Source organism: Camelus dromedarius, chromosome 5, assembly GCF_036321535.1.
Source record: "Camelus dromedarius isolate mCamDro1 chromosome 5, mCamDro1.pat, whole genome shotgun sequence".
Lineage (NCBI taxonomy): Eukaryota > Metazoa > Chordata > Mammalia > Artiodactyla > Camelidae > Camelus > Camelus dromedarius.
In genome coordinates, this window is record NC_087440.1 from 59,967,860 (window position 1) to 59,990,953 (window position 23,094).

Consider the following 23,094-nt stretch of genomic DNA (forward strand, 5'->3'; position numbering starts at 1 on the left):
CTATTTTTTTCCTGCTGTAAAATTCTGGCTTGATGAAACACAAGTACCATAGGAGAATTAGGTGCCCTGTACTACTGGTGGAGCAAATTGCAGGGTTGGAAGACATAAAGGTTTAGAACCCATCTAAAGGAAGTATGTTCTGAAGTTCTGACTATAAACTGCATTGTGCATCAACATCAACTGGATGCAACAAATGTTAGTGCAGTTCTTTATTTCACTATTATAATTAGAACCATCAACAAAATAAATTCACATAGCAAATATGATTACCTTTTCAGAAAATTTAATGTTGTTGAGGAATAGCATGTGAGGCTTCTACAAACAGAAGTCAGATGGCTCTCTGAAGTAAACTGTCTAAGAAGATTTGTAAACCTTTTTGATATGATAGTTCATTTTTTCAGAAAACAAAGGAGACAAGTTTAGCAAAGGAGATTGGCAAGCACAAAAACCAGCTTCTGTACTATGGTTAGAATTTTTCAGAGGTCTCATTTCAACTTCAAGTGAAATTGTGATAAATATGCAAATTTAGCAACCTTTACTGAAAAACTGGAAGTATCTTTACTTGAATGAAAAAAATGATTTCAAGGTATGCAAGAGTTAATTGAAATCAATGGATTACTCACTGAGAATAAGCTTAGGAATTTTTCAGATAGTTTAAGAAGTCAAACTTCTAACCAGAAAACAAGCTGGAGCAGCATGACTTATGGGCCAAAATCCAGGGAGAAAAAAATCCACTGTTTTGTGATCCCACACGACATCTTGTTAGTAGTAGTCCCCACCTGTTTAGGTAGGAACTCCAATTCTCCAAGTATTTCTGGGAATCCCAGAGGGGTATCCCACATGCATTAACTAATTAGTCCAGGTCATTCACTTTTCTTGCTATGGCTGGCGTATGCCCCGCTGGGACTCTGCTGTGGGTAAATGTCAGCAGGAGATCTGCTTAAATACTGTTGCTTGAATCTGCTGTGTTGATGTACTACACCGGATCCTTGCCAACACTCCAGCTGTCAGTGCCCTCAACCCATTCTGCATGTAATAGTACAGGAGCAGTGAGCTGCCAAGTGAAAAGATAAACAGTTTTCTTACCTCTGTATTATACTGTTTGAAGGTCTCTTAGCAACATCCTTAAACTCTAATGTGTTTGGAAAAATGTAGAACAGCTCTCTTTAATCCCTTAGTTTACGTTCCATACTGGACCTTTCTCCCTATGGGATAAATTGTATTTGAGGTTCAGCTGTCCTTTTATTGTAATTGGCTCCCATTGAGTTCTTAATAATCTATAGGCTCCTATATATGCCTGAAATCCAATAATTGACACTATCCCAATTATTTTTCCAAAAGGTGTATCAGCATCTGTTTAAATCATATCTAATGGAATAGATGCAAATAGATGCAGGGAGAAAGGAAGTTGCCTGTCTCTGCTCATAACTGTATTAGAATTTCAGTTTTGTCCCAGCTAGGATGCCCTGTTACATTCTCAAAGAAAATGTAACAGATTTTTATGGACAACAGTTTATATATGTGTATAAATATAAATATACATATACATATATATATATATACATATACATATATATTTTAAAAGGAAAAAAACCCTAAAACTAGAATTCTGCAAATTTGGATTCTAGTCTTATCTCTGTCACTAGTTTTCTGTGTGATCTCATGTCAGGAACCCATTTCTTAGTGCATTGCATTAAAGAGTTTCATAAGGTAGCTTTGATTATCAAGGATGATAGATGTGAAAGTGCTTTGGAAATACTAAATGTACTAGTCAAAGATGAAGGATTCTTATTTTTATAATGTTTAATTAAAATCTTGGTCTTTGACATTAATTGTCCACCTACTAAGTTATGACATTCACTTTGTATTTCTTAGTCTTTGAAGCTGTGAGATAAATTATTTTAGATGAGCTTTGTCATAAAATTCAGAGCTAGAAGGGACTTTGGAGATTCTATAGCTCCAATCCTTCATTTTTTTGGATGAGGAACTTGAGTCTCAAAGAAAGGTAGGTCATCTAGATTGCAGATGGGATAAAAGGCCAGGAACTCAAGATATTGATCCAAATGTAGTACTCATTTTATCACATGATGGAAGTGTGCTCTCCAGACATTATGTCTTCCTTTTCAGAAGTTATTCAACATGAGTAGTTGTCCACCATGCTTATTCCTCAGGCCTCCAAGTAAGCAAAAGGATATTTATTCACACCATTCTTTATTCCCCAAAATTTACACGCTAGTGTTCATGGAGCCCAGTTTTTAGGAGTCCAACAAAATGATATTTATTGATTTCTTTTTCTGTCCTAGACACTATTCAAGGCACTGATGATTTAGCAAGCTGACAAATCACTGCCAGAGCTTATATTCTGTTGAAATATTAGGCATAAAAGCAATATATGTGTTAAAAGTAAGCTGTTCTCTCAAACACATGACATACAGCTAATGCTCTTTTTGGCAGTGTGTTTCTTTAGTTGGAAGGCTCTGTTGGAGGATTGCTTCTCTATATTGGATTAATATTCAAGTTTCAGTCTTCCTAGAGGTGGTTTCTAAGTCCTTAAGTGATTTAAGAATACATCTATGGAAGCCTAGATGCAATATGAGAATGAGCTGTATGCCTTGTATGTTTTGTACTGAATGACACACATATTTTGCGAATACCCTTGGTGGCATTTGTTCCCTAAACATGCAACAGCCTTTAGTTAAGCAAGGGGAAAAGAGCCAGCTTTTAAAATCTGTGTCTGGCCGTTTGATTTTCCCTCCACATTTTAGAACAGAAAAAATTCATTCAGCTATTTTATCTTCTGAATTCTTCTCCTTTATGCCAACTGATAGTCAGCTGCTATTTATATACTCTTCTGGTTGGAGTATGAGAACAGGGTGTGTAAACCTCTGAAAAATGGAGCCAGACTTTTTTTTATTATACATATTTTTTATTATTTTTTTCCAGAAATGAAGAGCTTTAATATTCAGACCACCCAGATGAAATGTCATGGCAAATTTGATAAAAACCAAGAGGAAGTGAAATTGACACTGGGGGAAGGAAGAGGCAAATAGAGAGAAGGTGAAACCAAAAGGTACTGAGCATGTTTGGTGGGATGGGGAAGGACACCATCACTCCAGAGACATGTCATAGTAAAGGGACAGGAACAGTCCATATCAGCTTCAGGCTCTTCAGAAGCCAGAGAGATGCCAGAGTCCACCAAACCAGGTTCTCCAAGGTTTTTCAAGAAACAGGATTTGCTTTGCCAGATGAACAAGGAAGGAGGTCCCATGACTTTCAGGAGATCATGCAAGTCCTCCGAGACCTAGAGGTGGCCCAAGAGCCAATGGGCCACAGATAGAGCCAAGATGAACAACCAAAGGCTGGAATGTAGACAAAAATCTTGTGATTGGTCAATTGATAGTTGAAATGTAGCCTGGTAAGAATGATACTGAGTAAAGGGTCAGAAATTAGAGCAGTGGAACAGTGGCTAGGTGGTGAGCCTCTTAGTGATAGCGTCATTTTAAATCAACTTTATTGAGGTACAATTTACATACAATAAAACAAACCCATTTATGTGAGTTTGATGTGTTTTGAAATATGGATATACTCGTGTATCCACCACAACACCAAGACAACAGTTTTTCAGGATGGATTTCTGTTTTCCCACCACATAATTGTCTCAGCTATATCTTCCTGCAGGTCCTAGGATAGTCAAGCTCTGGGATTTGTCTGTGCTCCAACAGAAAGTGTCAAGGAAGTACCAGTAGCAAAAAGACTCTGAGATAAACTTCTTGTCCCTGAAGCTAGTTGCCACAGATATTGCTAACAGGATCTGGAAGGGGCTTGGAGAAAGTCCATGCAGCAAGGATCACAGATGTTCTGCTGCTTGGCCACACGGTGAGTGTAGAGGGAACAGTCAGGTATTGGATGGAGATGCTTATCTGTACAAATACAAAAACTTTTAACTCACTAAATTGTCTTACTTTTATCCCTTACAATCCCAGAAGAGTGGACAGGAAGTAGGGAATGAAGGTGAGGGTCAGGACAAGAAGGTGCTGGTTGAGGTAATGAAAGACAATGTCTGTAATTCTCAAGATCACCCCAAACCTTAGAACATAGTGCTTGTTCAATGTAATGAGCCATGATAACAAGATAATGCTGTGAAGCTTGGCTTTCTTGGTACTGCTTTGTAATTTACACTTATACAGGATAGTAGCTAACCTGTCTTTGCAAGTCCACATATAAAATTAATCAACTTCTTGCGACTGCCTCTGATTCTTCATAGGCAAGTCTGACACACTTAACCAAAGAACCTTTATAAGTTTTCCAATATAAGAGCCAAACAGCTAATGTTTCTGCATTACCCACAAAAAAAATCAAAGAGAAAACATTATCCACCCAAAATTTGGAAAATGTGAGTTGCCAGTGGCTTAGTGTACATGGAAAGAAAACCAGGCTAGAATAAATATTAAGCAATGTGAGATCCTTCTTTTCTTTCTGCTTTAATTTTTCTACCCCAGTTTTTTTCATTTAAAAATGCTTATTCTAAAATCCATGAATAAAAAAGATACAACCTGTAGTGGAAATTAACATCTAGAAGAAGGATACCTTTTAAATGGCGTGTTCACTGGCATTTTTAATGTCCTGGTAGTGTTTTCTTCCAGATAGAAACCACGGTTGTTTTGGAGAGGATGACTATTTTGCACAGTTTATAAAAGTAACCACTTCTGCCCTAAGACTTATTTTGAGATTCTTTCACCTACCTTCCAACATCTGACTGCCTGAAAAAAAAAAAAGAGTTTTCCTTGTAGCATTGAAACGAAGTTGGGTGAAGATGCGCAGAAGTTCTGGAAGGTTACAGTCTACCAAGAGCTATCTTTTAGCAGAGTTTTGGCAGAACTTCAGCAGACTGTATGTGGAAATTGAAGATTTTCTCCTCTAAGAGATAATGTGAGCAAATCTGAATTTTGGCCCCAAATAAGAAATAATTATACAATGTTAATTTATATCACAACTATAAATGCTCCAAATCTAGCAAGTGAATTCTTAAAACTCCTACTATAGAGTCATAGTGTACTTTTCACCCTTCACTTTCATAAAAATCAGATGGAGCTAAGCTGGTTTGAACTGGACTTTGAAATTCTTAGTTGTTTACAATGAAAAGCTTTCAAGTCCTTGCAGCTGAAAAACATGATGTATGGTATGCAAATCAGAGTAGATGCTGTAGAGATAGTAAGAACAAAGAAAAAAATTAATTTTTAACCTGCTGGAATAGTGAATATAGGTAAAAAGTAATTTTCTCTATTTAATTCATTTAAGGTTGATAGCTTTCACAAACAGATAAGGAAATTGACATGGTAGGATTTTTCCAAAGCAAACTATAATATAAAGATTTATCTTTCTAGCTGATGAATGTCTCTGCTAACCTGCCTAGAGAAACCCAATTTTTTTTGTACTCAAAGTTAAAAGATCTTTTTCATAGATACGAGTATTACATTAATTTTATTTTAAAAATTCTTTCGATTTTGCATTCTACTTCACTGTAAATCTGTTTATTATAAATATTGAAATTGTTAGATATAGATATACTGATAAGAGATAACCTGCAAACAGTATTGTCACATGAAATAAATTCAACAGGAAGACAAAGTATATACTAGTCTATTGTAGAAGGGAAGAACAAATCTGATTCCATATATTAGATCTGTGCCTTCAGCTCTAACCCTGTGCTCTGTTTCCAGTGCTTAGTCATGCTGGTTCTGAATCTTCTGTGAAAGAATGTGGCTTATAGCCTGAAATATATAGGATAGCCCATTCTCAAGGCTCTGACCTTTAAAGGTGTAACACTTTCCTGTTCATATAAAGATGAAGAAGTTGCAGAATAGAAAATAACACTTGTCTTGTTGGACAGATCAGGGACATCCTGATCTGATCTACGTGGACAGCTGCAAGAACAAAGGATTCTGAACACAAGAAGCTTGTGGCAACCAACTACACACCCTCCCCTTTTTTGTATAAAAGGAGCCTAAATTCTGACTTGGGGAAGATAGCTCTCTAGGACATTAACCCCCACTTCTCAGTCTGTTGACTTTCTAAATAAAGTCGTTATTCCTTGCCCCAACACCTAGTATCCTGACTTACTGGCCTGTCGTATGGTGAGCAGAACAAGTTTGGACTCAGTAACACTATCATCTGTTAAAAAAAAAAAAAAAAGGATCAGGGTAGAACATGAGACAGACCTTTTGACATACTAATTGAATATCTCTGGATAGACACAAATAATTGGTAATGGTGGTTCTCTGTCCAGAAAAAGAAGAGGCAAGAGAGGTCAGGAGAACTTTTTTATATTTGCTCATTTGCTGTATTTGAATTTTTTTTCTAGCCAAATGCATAATGTACCCACAAATACACATGTAGTTATATTACTCAACTTTTCCTCATTCTAAAATAGATACTATATTTTTGGCCTCCCCACCCCCACCTTCTATAATTGAGCATTTTTTGACACACAGGTATCACAGTATGAATAGCATAAAAGAATGGCATGGTTCCATTGATTCCTAGCTTTGTGACTTTGTATTCTGAACCTCTTTGTCCATACCCTTACTGATCAATAATAGGACCACCACAATTTCTATCTCACAGGGCTGTCATAGTGTTTAAATGAAAGAGTGTATCCAAAAATCCTTAGCACAGTGCTTAGAATGTTGCGTTCAAGAGATGATTGTTCTTTTGTGCTGGTTACAATCCTAGATTCTGGGGCTGCCAAGATAAAAGTGTTCACGTTCATAAGGAGCTTTCTACACCCTATAGTGGCACACAAACCTGCAGATTAAATAAAAAGTATATTTCTGGCCCATAATAGAATGGACACAATATATATTAAATCAATGAATGAAACAATGATATACTCTAAGTATGCTAACATATTGGTGTGGTCTGGGATGGGGGCTAGGAAGTGGGCAAGACAGATTCTCAATAAGCAGCTTTTCTTAATAAACAGCTTTCTACATTTATTAATGTACAAACGTATATGCAGATGAAAAAAAAGTTGAAATCCTGAAAGTATTTGGACCAGGAGATGGTAGTACTATTAATTTTCAAAGATAAGACTGTTCTTTTCTCTTAATGTCTTACCTTTCTACAAATGGAAATCCTTATGAAGCTGTCACTTTTCAGAATCTTTCAACTAACTCTGATGTTGAAAAAAAAATCCAAATATCAGTTTCCTTTCTGTTCAAAGGGATGTTTCATCAAGGTTCATTCCTATAAATTTAAGCCTTTTGCTTTATTCAGGAATACATGAAAACGACTTTGGAAGAGTGTTCCCTTTTCCTCTTATAATTAATAGACTATTTCTTATAAGAGTTCTGGGTTTACAGAAAAATTAAACAGAAAGTACAGTGGGTTCCCATGTACTTCCTCTTCCTCCACCTGCCAACCCACAGTTCTATTACTGGCATCTTGCATTGATGTGGTACCTTTGTTATAATTGATGAACCAATACTGATACATTATTATTAACTATAAATCCATAGTTCACATTAGGGGTCACACTTTGTGTTGTAGATTTCTATGGGTTTTGCCTAATGCATAAGGTCATGTGTCTACCGTTAGAGTATCATACAAAATAGTTTCACTGACCTAAAACCCCACTGTGGTCCAGGTATGCACCCCTCCTCCCCTCCCCCCAGTCTCCAGCAACCGCTGAGAAAAAATTTTTCTCTCTCCGTGTTTTTGCCTTTTCCAGAATGTCGTACAGTTAGAATCACACAGTATGAAGCTGTTTCAGATAGGTTTCCTTCACTTAGCAATATGCATTTAAGTTCTTCCTTTTAAGAACATGCTTTTAATGTCTTCTGGTAGCTTGATAGCTCATTTCTTTTTAGCACTGAATAATATTCCATCATCTGAATGTACCATAGTTTGTTTATCCATTTGCCTATTGGTGAATCTTAGTTGCTTCCAATTCTTAGCAGTTATGAATAAAATTGCTGTAAATATTCACGTGCAGGTTTTAGTGTGAACTTAAGTTTTCAACTCATTTGGGAAATTACGCTAGACTGTGTGGTAAGACTATGTTTGCTTTGTAGACTGACAAACTGTATTCCAGAGTGGCTGTACCATTGTGCATTCCTATTAACTATGAATAAGAGTTCCTAGTGCTCTACATACTTGAAAGCATTTGGTGTTGTCAATGTTCTGGATTTTAGCCATTTTAAGTGTGTGGTGGTGTATCATTGTTATTTAATTTGCAATTCCCTAATGATATATGATGTTGAGCATCTTTTCATAGGCTTGTTTGCCATTTGTGTATATTCTTTGGTGAGGTGTCTGTTCAGAACTTTTACCTACTTTTTAATTAGGTTATCTGTTTTCTTATTGTTTAGTTTTAAGACTTGTTTGTATATTTTGAATACAAGTCCTCTATGAGATATGTGTTTTGCAAGTATTTTCTCCCAGTATTTGGCCTGTTTTTTCATTCTCTTAGCAGTGTCTTTTGCAGAGTAGAAGTTTTTAACTACATGGAGTCCAATTTAACTATTTTTCTTTCATGGATCATGCTTTTGGTATTGGAGTGAAGATCACCTAGATTTTCTCCTGTTGTCAATAAATTTTATAGTTTTGCATTTTACATTTAGGTCTAGGATCCATTTTGAGTTAATTTTTGTGAAAGGTGTGAAAAGGTAGGAATCTAGATTCTGGTGGGGTTGTTTTGAATGTGGGTGTCGAGTTATTCCAGCTATTCTTTCTCCATTGGAGTGCCTTTGCTCCTTTGTCACAGATCATTTGGCAGTTTTTGTGTGGGTCTATTTCTGAGCTCTGTGTTCTATTCGTCTACTCTCTTGACAACACCACACTGTCTTGATTACTGTAGCTCTATAGTAAATCTTGAATTTAGGTAGTGTCAATTTAATTCTACTTTGTTCTTCTTCAGTACTGTGTTTGCTATTCTGATCTTTTGCCTTTTCATATAAATTTTAGGATCAGTTTGTTGGTATTACAAAGAAACTTGTTGGGGACTTGGATGGCACTGGGTCTATAGATCAACTGGGGGAAGAACTGACATCTTAACAATATTGAGTTTTCCTAACCATGAACATGAACTCTCTCTCTATTTAGACCTTCTTCAGTGTCTTTCATTAGAGTTTTATAGCTTTCCTCACAGAGGTCTGGTACATATTAAGTTAGATTTGTTCTTAAGTATTTAATTTTTTTGGAGCTAATGTAAATGATGTTGCATTTTCCCCCTAGTTTTATCAAGATATAGTTGACTTATGGAGTAAGTTTAAGGTGTACAATGTGATAATTCGATACACGTGTATATTGCAAAATGCTTACAACAATAAGCTTAGCTAACACATCCTTTACCTCACATAATTACCATTTTGTTGTTGTTCTTGTTATGGTGAGAACATTAAAGCTCTACTCTCACAGCTATGTTTAAGTACGCAGTACAGTATCATTAACTATACCTAATAGTGCTGTGTGATTTTAATTCAAATTCCAATTGCTCATTTCTTTATTTAGGAAAGCAGTTGACTCATGTATTAACCTTATTTCCCACAATCTTGCTATCATTGCTTCTTCATTCCAGGAGTTTTTCTGTTTGTGTTGTTTTTGTTTTATTGATTCTTTAGAATTCTATTTATTGCCCTTGTCCTTTATTTCTTTTTTGTCTTCTTTTTCTGCCTTCTTTGGTTTTAAAAAGAAGATTTCCATACGTTGAATTCTATATGATTACATATGCTCTCCTCTCTTAGCATATCAATTATACTTTAAAAAATTTAGAGGTTGCCCTAGAGATTGTAATATAGTTTTATGACTAATTCAATTCCACTTTCAAATAACATTATACTGCTTCACCAATAGTGCAAATACCTTATAATACAGTTTTCCCAATTCTTCTCTCCTATCCCTTTTAACTTTGCTGTCATTCACTTCATTTATCCATAAGGTATAATTATCAAACATACTTTTACTGTTTTTTTCTGAACAAAGTGTTATTTGCTAGTTCTACTAAGAATAAGAGAAAAATTAAAAAATTTATTTTACCTTCTTTTATTCATCCTATTACACTCTTCCAGTTGTTATGTAGATTTGATTTTCTATCCCATATGATTTTCCTTCTCCCTGAAAGACTTCCTTTAACATTCCTTGTAAGGCAGATCTACTGACAACAAATTTCCTCAATTTTATTTCTTCTTCGCTTTTGTAGGATAATTTCTTTGGGTACAGAATTCTAGGTTGGTGTGTTTTTTCTTTCAACACTTTAAATATTTCACTCCAGTCTCTTCTTCCTTGCATGGTCTCTGAAGAGAAATCCAATGTGATTCTTTTCCTTCCTCCTCTATAGGTAATCAAGATTTTTCTCTTTGCCTTTGATTTTCTGCATATGTGTGTATATGTATGTGTGTGTATATATACACATACACATACACACACACATACTTTTGGGTATTTTTCCTATTTGGTATTCTCTAAGCTTCCTGGATCTATGATTTGGTGTCTGTCATTAATTTTGGAAAATGCTCAGCCATTATTTCTTCAAATATTCCTCTGTTCCTCTCTCTTCTCTTTCTGGTGTTCCCATTGCAGTTAAGTTATAGCTTTTGTAATTGTTCCACAGTCCTTCGATATTCTGCTCCATCTTTTTCACTAATTTATTTTCTTTGCATTTCAGTTTTACAAGTTTGTATTGACATATCTTCAAGATCACTCATTCTTTCCTCAGCTATGTCCAGTCTACTGATGAACCCATCAAAAGCATTCTTCATTTCTGTTACATTGTTTTCCATTTCTAGCATTTCTTTTGATTCTTCCTTAGAGTTCCCATATCTCTTCTTACTTTACTTCTGTGTTCTTTCATGTTGTTCTTTTTCCATTAGAGTCCTTAGCATATTAATCATAACTATTTTAAATTCCTGGTCTGATAATTGCAAAATCTCTGCCATATCTGAGTCTGGTTTTTATGTTTGGTTTATCTCTTTGGATTGTGCTTTTTGCCTGTTAGCAAATGACTTATAATTTTTGGTTGAAAACCAGCCATGGTACATCAGATAAAAGGAACTTAGGTAGATAGGCTTTTACTATGAACTTTTATGTTTGTCTGGTGAGGAGACAGGCTATATTATTGTTTGCTGTAGCTGGGGTGTCTGAAGCTAAATTTTCCTCTAGTGTCCTTGTTTTTGTTTCTCTTGTCTTTGGTTATCCTTAGAGACTCTTTAAATAGGGTCTGAGGCTTGCAGTTCTTTAAGCTGTAATCCCGTTATTACCCAGGATTTTAGTTATAATCACTGGCCAGAGAGCATTTCTTACAAGTGGTTGTATGGTAAGGTGTGGGAGGAAGGAAAGCATTCTATAGTCTTATGATTAGATCTCAGCCTTTTTGTGAACCTGAGTTGAGTATTTCCCTTCTCTTATGTGGAAGGCTAGAGGGGGCTGGAGTTGCCCTAAGTTTGGTTAGGCTCTGGTGAAATAGTTTTCCTCGAGGGCAGATCTTGTTAAGAAGAACAGAGTACTCTGAAAGTATTTCAAAGGGGTTATTTTTTCCCTACCCATGCAAAAAGCAAGAGATTTTCTCAGATCTTCACACTGAAAATCTGTTAGGTCTCCTGGAGGTGAAACTCAAGGAAGCCGTGGGGCCCCCTAAGGCTGAGCCACACAGAGTCTACAGTAGCTCCTCATTTGCAGTTTAAAGTGTTCCTACTGATATTTGCTCCAACTCTGATGTTGGCTTCAGCTTCTGGCTTCTGCTCCTGGTAAACTGTGATCCTCTGGTAAGCTGTGATTCTCTGTATCTGTCTATCTGTCTCTTCAGGTTTCAGGGCAGCAGTTTTCCCTGTGACCTCAATTTCCTGATGGAGCTAAGAGTTGTTAGTTTTCAACTTGTTAAGCTTTATTTTCTTATTGTGAGGATGGGTGTTTCCAAGCTGTTTACATGATGGACCAGAAACTGAAAATCCTTTGGCATTCCTTTGTAAATGTATGCTGAAAATGTCTATCATAATTGAAAAGGGCTAGAGTCAAATTTCAGTCTAGTCTTATTCTCTAAAAATTCAGGAAAATTTACTTATTTATCTTCTGTTTTGATCCTTGAAAGAAAAAAAAAAGATTTTTAATGCCTATTATCTGCTAAGCACTTTCCTTCCAAATGATATGCTTTTTTGTTGTCCTTAGAATATAATAGATCAAAGGGATGGGGACAGGGGAAGAACTAAGGCTAAAAATAAGCCAAGAATCATTTATTGATCAGTTGGTCTTCTTATATACTTTGATACATTCTAAATTATCGGAATCTGATGTGTTTCACACTTTAAAAGGCTCAATGCTCTATGTAGTAGTAATCTAGATTGCAAGTTTTACCTTCCCTCCTGCTGAGTCACTGACTCACTTCCTACTATAAATGTGGGTTAGGAATCAATTCAGTCATTTGCAAGTAATCGTTCAGTCTACTCAGAAGGTTCTGCAAAGTGATTTGGAAGGAAATTTGGACACTTACATAGACTAGAAAGTAATTCAATAGATTGTTCACTAAGGTTTATTCACATTGTAATAACCTAAATGTATTTATTAATATGTTTGTAAAGAGGATAATTTAAAGTTTCATCCCCTAGAAAATTTCACTTTTTATAATTCTGTTACTTAACAGAATTGATTGATTTAGGGGATACCATTTGGTGCCTCTGTAATTATGCAAAAACAGGGTGGTTCAATATTACTGCTTTCCATGTTCATATGTGTATGTGTACGCTTATATATATATATGTATACAGACACACATAAAATACCATATTTCATACATTTTTAGAAAGGAAATTTGAACTTTGGCAAATGTAATAACTGTTCAAAAGTATCTTTTGCTGATTGGATTATCGTTCTACTTTAACCTTTAAAAATGCTCAAACATTTTTTAAAAATGACTTGATTTGTCATTACAAAAGGTTCGCTTTTTTGTTATAATAAATATTACATACTTCAGTTATAATCACTGTGCCATAGAGAATTTCTTACAAGTATAATGAGAGAGGAAATGATTGAAGATCTCTGCAATCATGTTCATATACAAGGGTGGGAACACCCTGTACAGTTCCACAGTTGAAAACAGATAATATATGTGAATTTATATTAACATAACTGACATTCTTTGATAGTTAAAACTGGCTGAAATGTGGCAGAAATCCAAGTAATTATCACTCGCAAAGGCACAAATTTGGGGGTAATAATGATAAAAGTAATGAAAACAAGACCACCAATAATACTAGTGGCTAACATTTATTGATAGTTTACTATCTGCCAGCTATTATTCTAAGTGTTTTACATGTACTTTCTCATTTAATCATACCCTGATTGTGTGGCATGGACACAAATGACTAAACTGAGGCACAGAGAAGTTAAATGACTTGCTAGTTAGTGTCAGAGCCTGTACTCAAGTTCACCTTGACTCTGACACCAGTGTTCTTAACACTGAGTTTTCAGGATGTTAATTTAGAAGGTTTTTAACTTAGAGAGCTGTTCTTTCTACAATTAAAAAAGAAAACATGAGTAATTATTTTTGGTCCTTTCCTCTTTTCAGGCATTTCCCATGTTACTTTCCAAGGAGACATATAATTCAGCACTGTAGATATGAAAAAAAAAAGTGGCATTAAGATCAATCTTTAATCATATCTTTATGGATCCAGTTAAAAAGAGGTGCTATGTGAATTCATTTTTGTCTTATCAGAGTTTAATGCTATGTTATGTAGGCCACTGTTTTTATATGCCAACATAATTGAAATCTACTGCAGATATCCATATTAATTTATAACCCAAAGCTAGACTGTAACAACATAACTAATAAGGCAAAGGTGAGAAGTAAAATAATCTCCAAGAGAAGATATAAGTGCAATGCTCCTTTTTCGAGCTAGAAATACATTTCTTTTTCATTTAAAAGACTGCCAGGCTTGAAATATATGCTTCCAAAGACAAAAAGTGATTAGGTCTTATCCAGGAGCCTGCAAAGTTCTGTTAGCAAACAGGCAATACTGGCTGCCACTATATCGAGTTAATTCCAGCTCATGTCCCCCGCTAAGATCCAGTGTGGGTGGTTTGGAGTCTCGGTCCTCTTTCCTGTCTACAAAGTGAACTCAATTCAAGGTAGTAAGTCTCAAACTACGTGTCGTCTTCTTTTTCTGAATCCAAGATTATTTTCCACTTTAAAAGCAACAATAGAATATAATAAAAGTCTACCCTAAAACCGTTTTCCTACTCTTTTCCTGAAATTCAGGTTTATGCTTTTATTAAAGTCACTTATACCTATTTGTAATGCTTAACGTAATTTCAGATTGTTAAGATTTTCTGGTACCTTAACTACTTCCCTTGTGAGGTTTACAGCAAGAGGAGTTTGCTTTATATTTTTATTGGTGCTTACTCGGTAATCAAATTTCATCAGATTAAAACTTAGTGGACCATCAGAGTACCCTCGTGTTCTATGGCAAAGGGTGCGGTTGGTGACATGGCCCGTGGTTGGGTAACCTGGCAAGAAAGACCCCACTGTAGCACATCTTAGCAAAGGGTTTGCTGCCACGACGCGAAAAGCCTGCTTTTTTAAAAACTGGGACTCGGCAGAGCCGGCGGCAACCTGCACATCACAGCTGCCGAGGAAAAAGAAAGCGGGAGACTTGCTGCACCGAGAGCAGAAGTGTGATGCAGGCTTGGAACCCAAAAACCGAAATCCCTTCTCAGCAGCGCCTCCCAAAGCCAGTCACTGCTTTCCTCGGAGAAAGCGCAGAGTCCCCAGATCCAGCCTGGCCGCACCCCATCTCCTTTCTCTTTCCTCCGCAGCCGCACACAGACGAGCACGTGAGCGCGGCAGCGCGTCCCAGCTGTGCCTCAGCTGACCACCTCCTGATTGGCTGAGACAGACGTGGGCTGGGGTGGGGACTGGCCGCCTGCGTCGTCCACCATTGGCTCTCAGGGAACCCGCCTCCCCCTCAGGTGAGGCGGGATTGCGTGAGCGCGCGCCGGACTCCGAGGGCGGGCGCGCCCCCGACACTCCCCCCGGACGCGCGCCCCCGAGCGCGCCTCCGCCCTTGCCCGCCCCCTGCCGCTGCCTCAGCTCCTCAGTGCACAGAGCCGCCTCGTCTGAGGGGACGCGAGGATCTCCCTCGCCGCCGCTTCGGCCAGTGCCTCAGGCCAGGCCCTGACAAGCTGCCCCAGGGGAGGCTCTTCGGAGCCAGACCTGGACCCTTGCGCCTGCCTCCTGCTCTCCTGCCTCTGGTCTCACGAGGGGTTTCCCGCCTCGCACCCCCCACCTCTGGACGTGCCTTTCCTCCCCTCCCCGCGTGTGGAGGGAGCCAGCGCTTAGGCCGGAGCGAGCCTGGGGGCTGCCGGCCGTGAAGGCATCGCGGGGACCGATTCGCCATGGAGGGCGCCGGCGGCGCGAACGACAAGAAAAAGTAAGCCTACTCCCCCCTCCGGCCGCGTTCTCCGCCCGCCCCCCGCCCGGGGCCCGCGGGCCGGCCTCCGCGTTCCGGGGGGCCGCCTTTTTGTTTCTGCCTCTCCTCCCCTCCCTCCCTCTCCCCCAGCCTCGCCGGCCGGGCTCCCCCACTGTCCACGTCGCCATCTTGTCGTGGGGGGTGGGAGACGCGTCGAAAGTGCTTTCAGGGGCCGCGGGCCGGGGGCTGGGCCCTGCTCGCCTCCCCTCCCGGCCGCCTGGGCCTCGCACCGCCCTCCCTCCCCGCCTCAAACCCCTAGCTGGCCCCGAACCCCGCTCGGGGTGACTTCCCCGAGCCTGAAAGCCCCGGGAAGAGAAATGAGCCGCAGCGCGGTCGCCGCCGCTTGCACCCGAGCTTCCGCTCCTTCCCGCCCCCATCCTCTCCGGTTCCATTGAAAACTCGGCCCCGGGGCGGACCGTGTCCGCAGGTTCTGGCTTCCCTGTGGGCTCGGGGCCCTGGGTTTGCGATCCAGGGGCTCGCGTGGTCGAATGCGACCTGGCCCCGCGGTTGTCCAACCGCGGCGGGTGTCTCTGCCTTTGTGCGTTAGGGATTTGCCGCGATGGCCTGAGATGCTAACTTTTTAGTCTGCACGTGCAGATTTGGTTTGGTTTTGTTTTAATCGCCTGGAAAAAAACTTGCCTCTCGACTGAGAGTCAGAGTAACGGGAATTTAGAGAAATAGCAACATTTTAATTAGGACATCAGAATTGGATGCTTGGTTTTCTATCACCTGTCAAGAGAGTCCAGACGTTATAAGTGAATTATATGCTTCATTCATTCTTGGAAATATCGTAGTGAAAACGTAGCGGCGGGCTAAATTCAGGCAAAGACTTTTCATGAGCTTAAAAAAAAATATGTGATCAGAACAAATGAAACCCAGCACTAAAACGCTGGAAAAACTTTAGACCTGTCTCATTTCTCTGAAATTGAAGTAAATGAAAAATATATCCAAAATAAATAATCATTCTGTTAGGACTTAATGCAAGTTTCTAAAGCACCTTTAAGTTTGAGTCTAAGTGTTATATTATAGGATTAAGAATTGTAGGTCCAACCAGTGGAATTAAGAATGATTCTCCCCACCCCAATTTGGTCCACTTTGGTATTTTAACCTTTGAGGAAATTATTTTAAGGAATTTAAGATTTATGGTAGGAGTTGTGGTTAGTAGACTGGCTTTACTGTTAAGTCCTTCCACTCTTCTGAAAGGGATTAACTGCCCTAATCAGTATCAGCAGAAGATAAACTTGTTTATGTTCTTGCTGTTTTGTGGATTCCTATTTTGGTCTTTATCAAATAGAATGATAAATTCTCAGTTTGTATACACCAGAGAAAGCACGTATAAAACTCAAAAAGTGAATAAACAGGTCTAGACTTAATTCCAAGAGTTGCTTGGGGTTAACTACAATTAATTTTACAGTAGTGATTACAAGGCTTTTGATGAAATGATAAGACTGCTATATTGTAAACCTAAGGCAGATCACCTCTGTATCGCCAATTTTCTGCCTTTATATGCTGAATCATACTTAATATTGTGCATGAAGTTATTCACCAATCACTCCCTTTTTTAATGCAATATTGTACTCATTTCTCCTTTGCAATTCATCAGTTGAGAATATCGTAAGCAGCTTTAATGTGAATGAATTAATTAGCTACTGTGCTTCACCCCCAAGTCTAAACTAGTTCTTAGATTTTCCTGTCCTTTTTGTTATTTTCAAATTTTTCTCATTTAAAAATTTAGCAAGCTTGGATTGGGTTTAATCATATTTCTTAACGCAGAGTTTCTTATACCTGAAAAGTTGAGTTAAACACACAATAAATGGTGGCTACTCAACAATTCTTAGACGCTGTTTGTTAAAGATGTCTTTTTTATCCCTTTCTAACTAATAATTTTAAAACTTTTTGAAAAGATAACTGAGAGATTGAAGGGTAGAGATTTTTCTTACAGTTTTTCCATTTTAAATAAGCCTGTAGAGTGCAGATAGGGGAGACAAATTTGTCTTTTTTAAAGGGGGGCTAGGAAACTCAAAAGCTGAAGGAGTGGAAGAAATCAGAACAGAGGTTAGGTATGGTTAAAATAGATTTAGCATAGAGAATTTCGTGTTGATTCCTTAGCAGTAGGGATTGGACAATTAATAGCACATTAATATTGATTTTTAGATTTCAAAGGAATGTGAAGAGGTTCATTGTTCCCTTTCAGGTTTCAGGCCAGACTCCGTCAAAGTTTTCCAAAACAAAGAGTTATTAGATCTTTAAAGTAAAATCTCTGAAAATGGACATTCCTTTATCTTTAACTTTGGTCATTAAGAATCAAGAAGCTCTCATTCACTAGTAAACTTTTTTCTTGTTACAATTTTACTCTGATTTTTTCTTCTTTGAAGAGAAGCCTGGTGGTTAAGAGCATAGCATTTGGACCTGACACCTCTGAGTCCAGCCTTTTCACTTGTTAGCTTTGTGAGCCTGGGCAAGTTACTGAATGCTTCTGAGCCTATTTCCTCCTTTTGAAACCATAATAATAGCAACCATTTTAATGGTTATTGTGAAGATTAAATAAGATAATGCCTAGTGGCTGGTTTAGGAGTCTTGGTAACACTGTATACTTGAAAATAGGCATTACCTGTTAAAGTTTTAATTTAAACTTTCGCAACACTTAAAAACTTTTTTTCATGTCCTTTCAAATATTTCTTTTTCTTAGTTCCTTTTCTCCCCACTTTAATGCATCTTTTCTGTATCTCCTAAGAGTGAAAAGACTATCAGTGGATCCAGAACTTTAAAGGGGGTTCTTTCCAGTTGAAACAGTACATCCCTGGGTTATGTTGGCATCTAGCATCAGTTATCCTTGACCATCTGATCTGCTGTCTATCCTAGACCCCCTTTTTCACACTTCCTTACCCCTTGTTTCCTCCCCAAATCGTCTACTAAATATTTACTCTGGACTTTCAGAGAGTCACAAACACATATACTAGTCAGTTTGTTTTAGCAGGGTGTGTGCAAGGCACTGCAGTCTTAGGGATGGCAGTAACTTAAAACCTTTTTTGTCTTGATACCACAGTTTAAAGTAGACAATTTTATAAATGTTAATATTTGGTAAACATGATGGATTGATAAAATACTTCCAGTAGAGCATATGAACCTATATGGTAGAAAAACTGTTTTTCACTTAAGAATTTCTCCACAGGTAAGATCATTGGCTTTCATCTCAAGGCAAGGCCTCAAGCCTATATTGTTAGTCTGATTTTTGTGGCTCAATTTGTATAAAATTTATATTAGTGCACTCTTCTACATGTATGTATTTATTGAAGTATCACATAGTTTTAGATTAAGTCTGTAGTTCATTCCTTTGGTCCACTGCAAAGCATTTTGTGCAGTTTAGATAACATCAGTCTTTCTACCTGTTGACTTCCATTGTCTTCGCAGCTTTATAGGTGTTTGGGCTCAAGGTTAAGATTTTGTGGTTATAGTCTATTGTATGTTAAGAATGGTGTGTAGGAGGCTGAAGGGGATTAGTCTCTTGACTGATTTTTTTTTTTTTTGGAAGAACTTGTGATAGTTTACTGTGTTTGGTGGTGAAATAAAAAATTTATGCCACGGATATTAAAGATTTGGGTTAGATTACTGTGCTGTTTATAGACATGTCCTCTTAAAATATAATTTTTAAAAACTTAGATACTTAAAAATACTATATTCTTTTCTTATCTAAGATTAACATAGGTCTGTTTCTCAAGTAGGAGAAAATAATCTGACTTAAATGTGTTGTTGGCTTAGTTGTCTATTAAGAAATTTATTTTAATTAATAAGAACGTTCTTCTTTTTTTCTTCTGGTTTAATATTTTTTAACACTGGGACTAATCCAGTTGGTGGATTTTACCCAGCCTTCTGCTACTTGTGTATATGTTGTGTATGTTTTCTGCTTAACTAGAGGGTTAGAAAAAGAATTTGAAACTAAGATAAGCCAATCTTCTTGTTGCTCAGTATTTTTGGTAAAAGTATGGCCATAATTTTTAAATTTACTATAGGCCTTGGAATTTTAAAAATAATTGTTAATCCCTGTTTTCTTGGAGCATTAATAATCAACTATTTTGCATGTGCATTGAATTTTATATTAAATTTGTCTTTTCTGCAATAAAGAGTAATAAACCCATACCTGTGCCAGACATGACACAGATGTGCCAGACACTTTTATAAAATATAATATATAAAATCTAAATCTATAAAAACAAAGTTTAAGTGATTACCTCATGACTTTTTCCCCCTATAGCTTTTGAAGTGATTGTGGGGTTTTTTTAATTGTGGTTTTAAAAAACACATGACATAAAATTTCCTGTCTTAACTATTTCTGCGTGTACAATTCAGTAGTGTTAAGTATTCACATTGTTGTGTAACCAGTCTTCAGAACTTTTTCACCTTGTAAAACTGAAACTCTGTAACTAATAAATAGTTACTCCCAATTTCCCCCTTTTACTCCTGGCAACCATCATTCTACTCTGTTTCTATGAATTTGACTACTAAATATCTCATATAAATAGAAACATACAGTTTTTGTCTTTTTGTGACTTGTTTATTTCACTTAGTGTAGTATTTTGAAGATTCATCCATGTTGTATAGCATGTGTGAAAATTTCTTTCCTTTTTAAGGCTGAATAATGTATACCACATTTTATCCATTCACCTTTCAATGGACACTTAGGTTGTATTCAGGAAAATAATAAATAAACAGTCTATAATAGAAATAGAAGAGGGTTTTATTTGAGCCAAACGGAGGACTATAGCCTGGAAGACAGCCTCCCAGATTACTCTGAGAAACTGCTCCAGAGAAGTGTGGTTTTCACCATAGTTTTGTCTTGTCAGAACAAAGAACATCAGACAAACGAGGGATCATTCCATCAGGGTTTCAGAAAAACAGATCAGCACGTACACAGCGAGTTCAGTATGGCCTTGGCACCTGGGAAGGGAGTCTTATCATCCAAGGAGTACCAGCAGTGGCATCCCAGAAGGGGAGGCATTTAATCTTTATTTTTAACATGGACGTTCTTTGCTTCTGGGCAGTGTGTCCTTTTCTTTAATAATTAAAGCAGACATACAAAGTATGTTTGGTTGGCTACAAACAAGCTATTCTACTTAGCATAAAATTCAAGTTAACTCATATATAAGTCAGAATGACGTCCCTGTACTTCGATATGTGAAATTTTCTTTTATCACTTGCTTCCACTTGTTGACTGTTGTGAATGGTGATGCTATGAGTATGAGTGTGCAAATACCTCTTGGAGATCTTGCTTTCAGTTATTTTGGATATATCTCCAGAAGTGAATTGCTGGATCATATGGTAACTCTTATTTTTAATTTTTTAAGGAACAACCCATACTGTTTTCCATAGTGGCTGCACCATTTTAAATTTCCATCAGCAGTGCACAGGGGTTCCTATTTCTCCACATCCTTCCCAACACTTGTTATTTTGTGTTTTTATGATGGTAGCCATCATAATATGTTGAAAGGATTGTATTTTTAAGGGTTTCTTTGTGGATAATTAAACAACTTAAAACTAACAACAGAGAACAGTTGCCGGTGGAAACTTTATCAGAAGTGAAGTTAAGCACCTACAAAATGAGACTTAAGTTTTTCTAGTGACCTAGAAAAATTTGATGTGCCAGTACTTTTTCAGAAAAATATTTATTGTTAAAATGGTCTCTACCAGTTTTATTGTTGATAAAGTCCCATTTCATTAGTAACTTTGTTTTATAGACCTTAAAACAATAATTGAAATTTTTATAAGAAAACTGTCCCCAAGATGTTACCTTTTAGTTGTTCTGGTGATCTCAGCTGTTATTTTTAAGTATTTCTTTATTTAAAGTTGTGCTTGGTTATAGTATTAAAGATTATTTCAAAACGTGATTTTCTTTTTTTTTTTTTTTAAACGTGATTTTCAAAATTCATTGTTTTGTAAATGGGACAAAAATCTAGTAATGGAACATAACTTACTATAATTCTTCACCCACTTTTTTTGAAAGTCACAATATAAAGTGTCTACTAGTTAATACTGCATTTTTCACTTATTAATGACAGTTCCTCTGTGCTTGTCCACTTTTCCTAATAGTTTGTGAGAATTTTTTTTCCAACTGAATAGTACTATGGTAAAAATAAACAGAAGGTTTAAAGGCAGAACATTTAAGTCTTTGAGTTGGAATATATTTCTGTTCTTATAGATCTTTTCTTGTGAATTCTGATGCTAAGCAAATTTCTTTAAAGTTACTCCTTCCCCATTTCAGTTATAAAATTGAAACATATTTTCAATGGACAAGGTCACAAGTAGACTGAATTTGAAACTTGTGATGTAAAAGAGGATACTGGCACACAGTGACCTCTTAATAAGTATTTGAATGAATAAATGAAACAATGAAAAACTGAATGAACAAAGAAAACAGAGAAAGATTGGAAGAGTTTTAAAAGGATTTTTGGAAGTCATTATTGCTCTTCTGTGTTCCACTTTTCACGTGAAATTTTCTTATGGTTGGGAATCTCTTGTGCTATTTTCTTTAGTACCTTTAAATCTTGAATTTTAATTTTTTGTTATTTAAAAAATATTTATAGTATCTATTAGAACCAGGCTAGAAAACACATTTTGTTAATAAATATAGCTACGTGACATGTACTGGCCTTGAAAGTAAAACAGTACCCTATTTTAAGGCACGTTAAAAGTTAGTACCTGCCAATTGTATATATTCAGAACACCAAGTGAAAAGTTTATTAAAAGACGCATATGTGTTTGGCTGTGGAAAATCAGCTAGGTAAATGTGGAAAGTATCTCTACTTTATCTATCTTGTTTCATCTTTAGCAAACATTACTTAAGTTTATTCTGAACTTCCAGCAAGTTTACACAAGTTTATACTCTCTAGCAGTATTTGAAAGTGCCCTTTTCTGTACTTTATCATCACTAGTTTATTTTTTAATATGATACTGGCAGTTTATAAGTATATTAGAATTCTTTTTTATTGCAAGTGGTGAAACACAACTCAAAGTAGTTTGGGGTGGTGAGATAGGAGGCTGTTACTGGCTCACTCAATCTAGCTTTGGTTTAAGAGATGGAGTCTCAAATGATATCCTTAAAGTGTAAGCCTAGGCTTTCTTTTGATTATTACTTGGTTTATATTTTGCTCAAGTTTGCATGTTTGCCTCATTCTGCCACTGACAGGCTATTTATATGGTATGAAATATAGCCACTAAGCATTCCCATGTCGGTATCCATACAGTTTGTGATGGTAAAAAAAAAAGTGAAAAGAAACTCCCTTTGTCTTCTAGTATCCACATATCAGTCTCCTGGATGAATGCCAGTTTGTCCTGCTTAGACTATTCATTTTTAACTATGTCAGTGGGGTTTCCTGATTACATGAGTCAAATGTCTTTTTGTACGTTATTTGATTGTCTTGATATAGATTATTAATTACCTCCTTATACAGGACTCTTGATCAATGCTAGTATCCTAATAAATGGGCTATAGGTTTTGGTTATAAATCACCTGAATTAACGTTCTACAGAATTTTCTATCAAGCATAGTTACTCTACAACTGTTCTTGCTGTGCCTTTGGGGAAGCTTAAAATCTTTTCTATGGACTAGGATTTTCATTTCATTTCCTTAAGAAAAATGTAGTAA

General features: G+C 37.0%; 1 protein-coding gene across 2 annotated transcripts in view; it reads left to right on the forward strand.

Annotated features, from left to right (window-relative positions):
• Nucleotides 1–15,053: 15,053 nt before the first annotated feature.
• Nucleotides 15,054–23,094, forward strand: part of HIF1A (hypoxia inducible factor 1 subunit alpha) — a 39,589-nt gene continuing 31,548 nt past the window's right edge. The window contains exon 1 of one of the 2 annotated variants that reach the window (XM_031453821.2): nucleotides 15,054–15,416. In XM_031453821.2, coding sequence (XP_031309681.1) covers nucleotides 15,382–15,416 — 35 coding nt within the window. In that variant the 5' untranslated portion in view covers nucleotides 15,054–15,381. The remainder of the gene's footprint in view (nucleotides 15,417–23,094) is intronic. The other variant, XM_064486007.1, reaches the window with a different exon arrangement.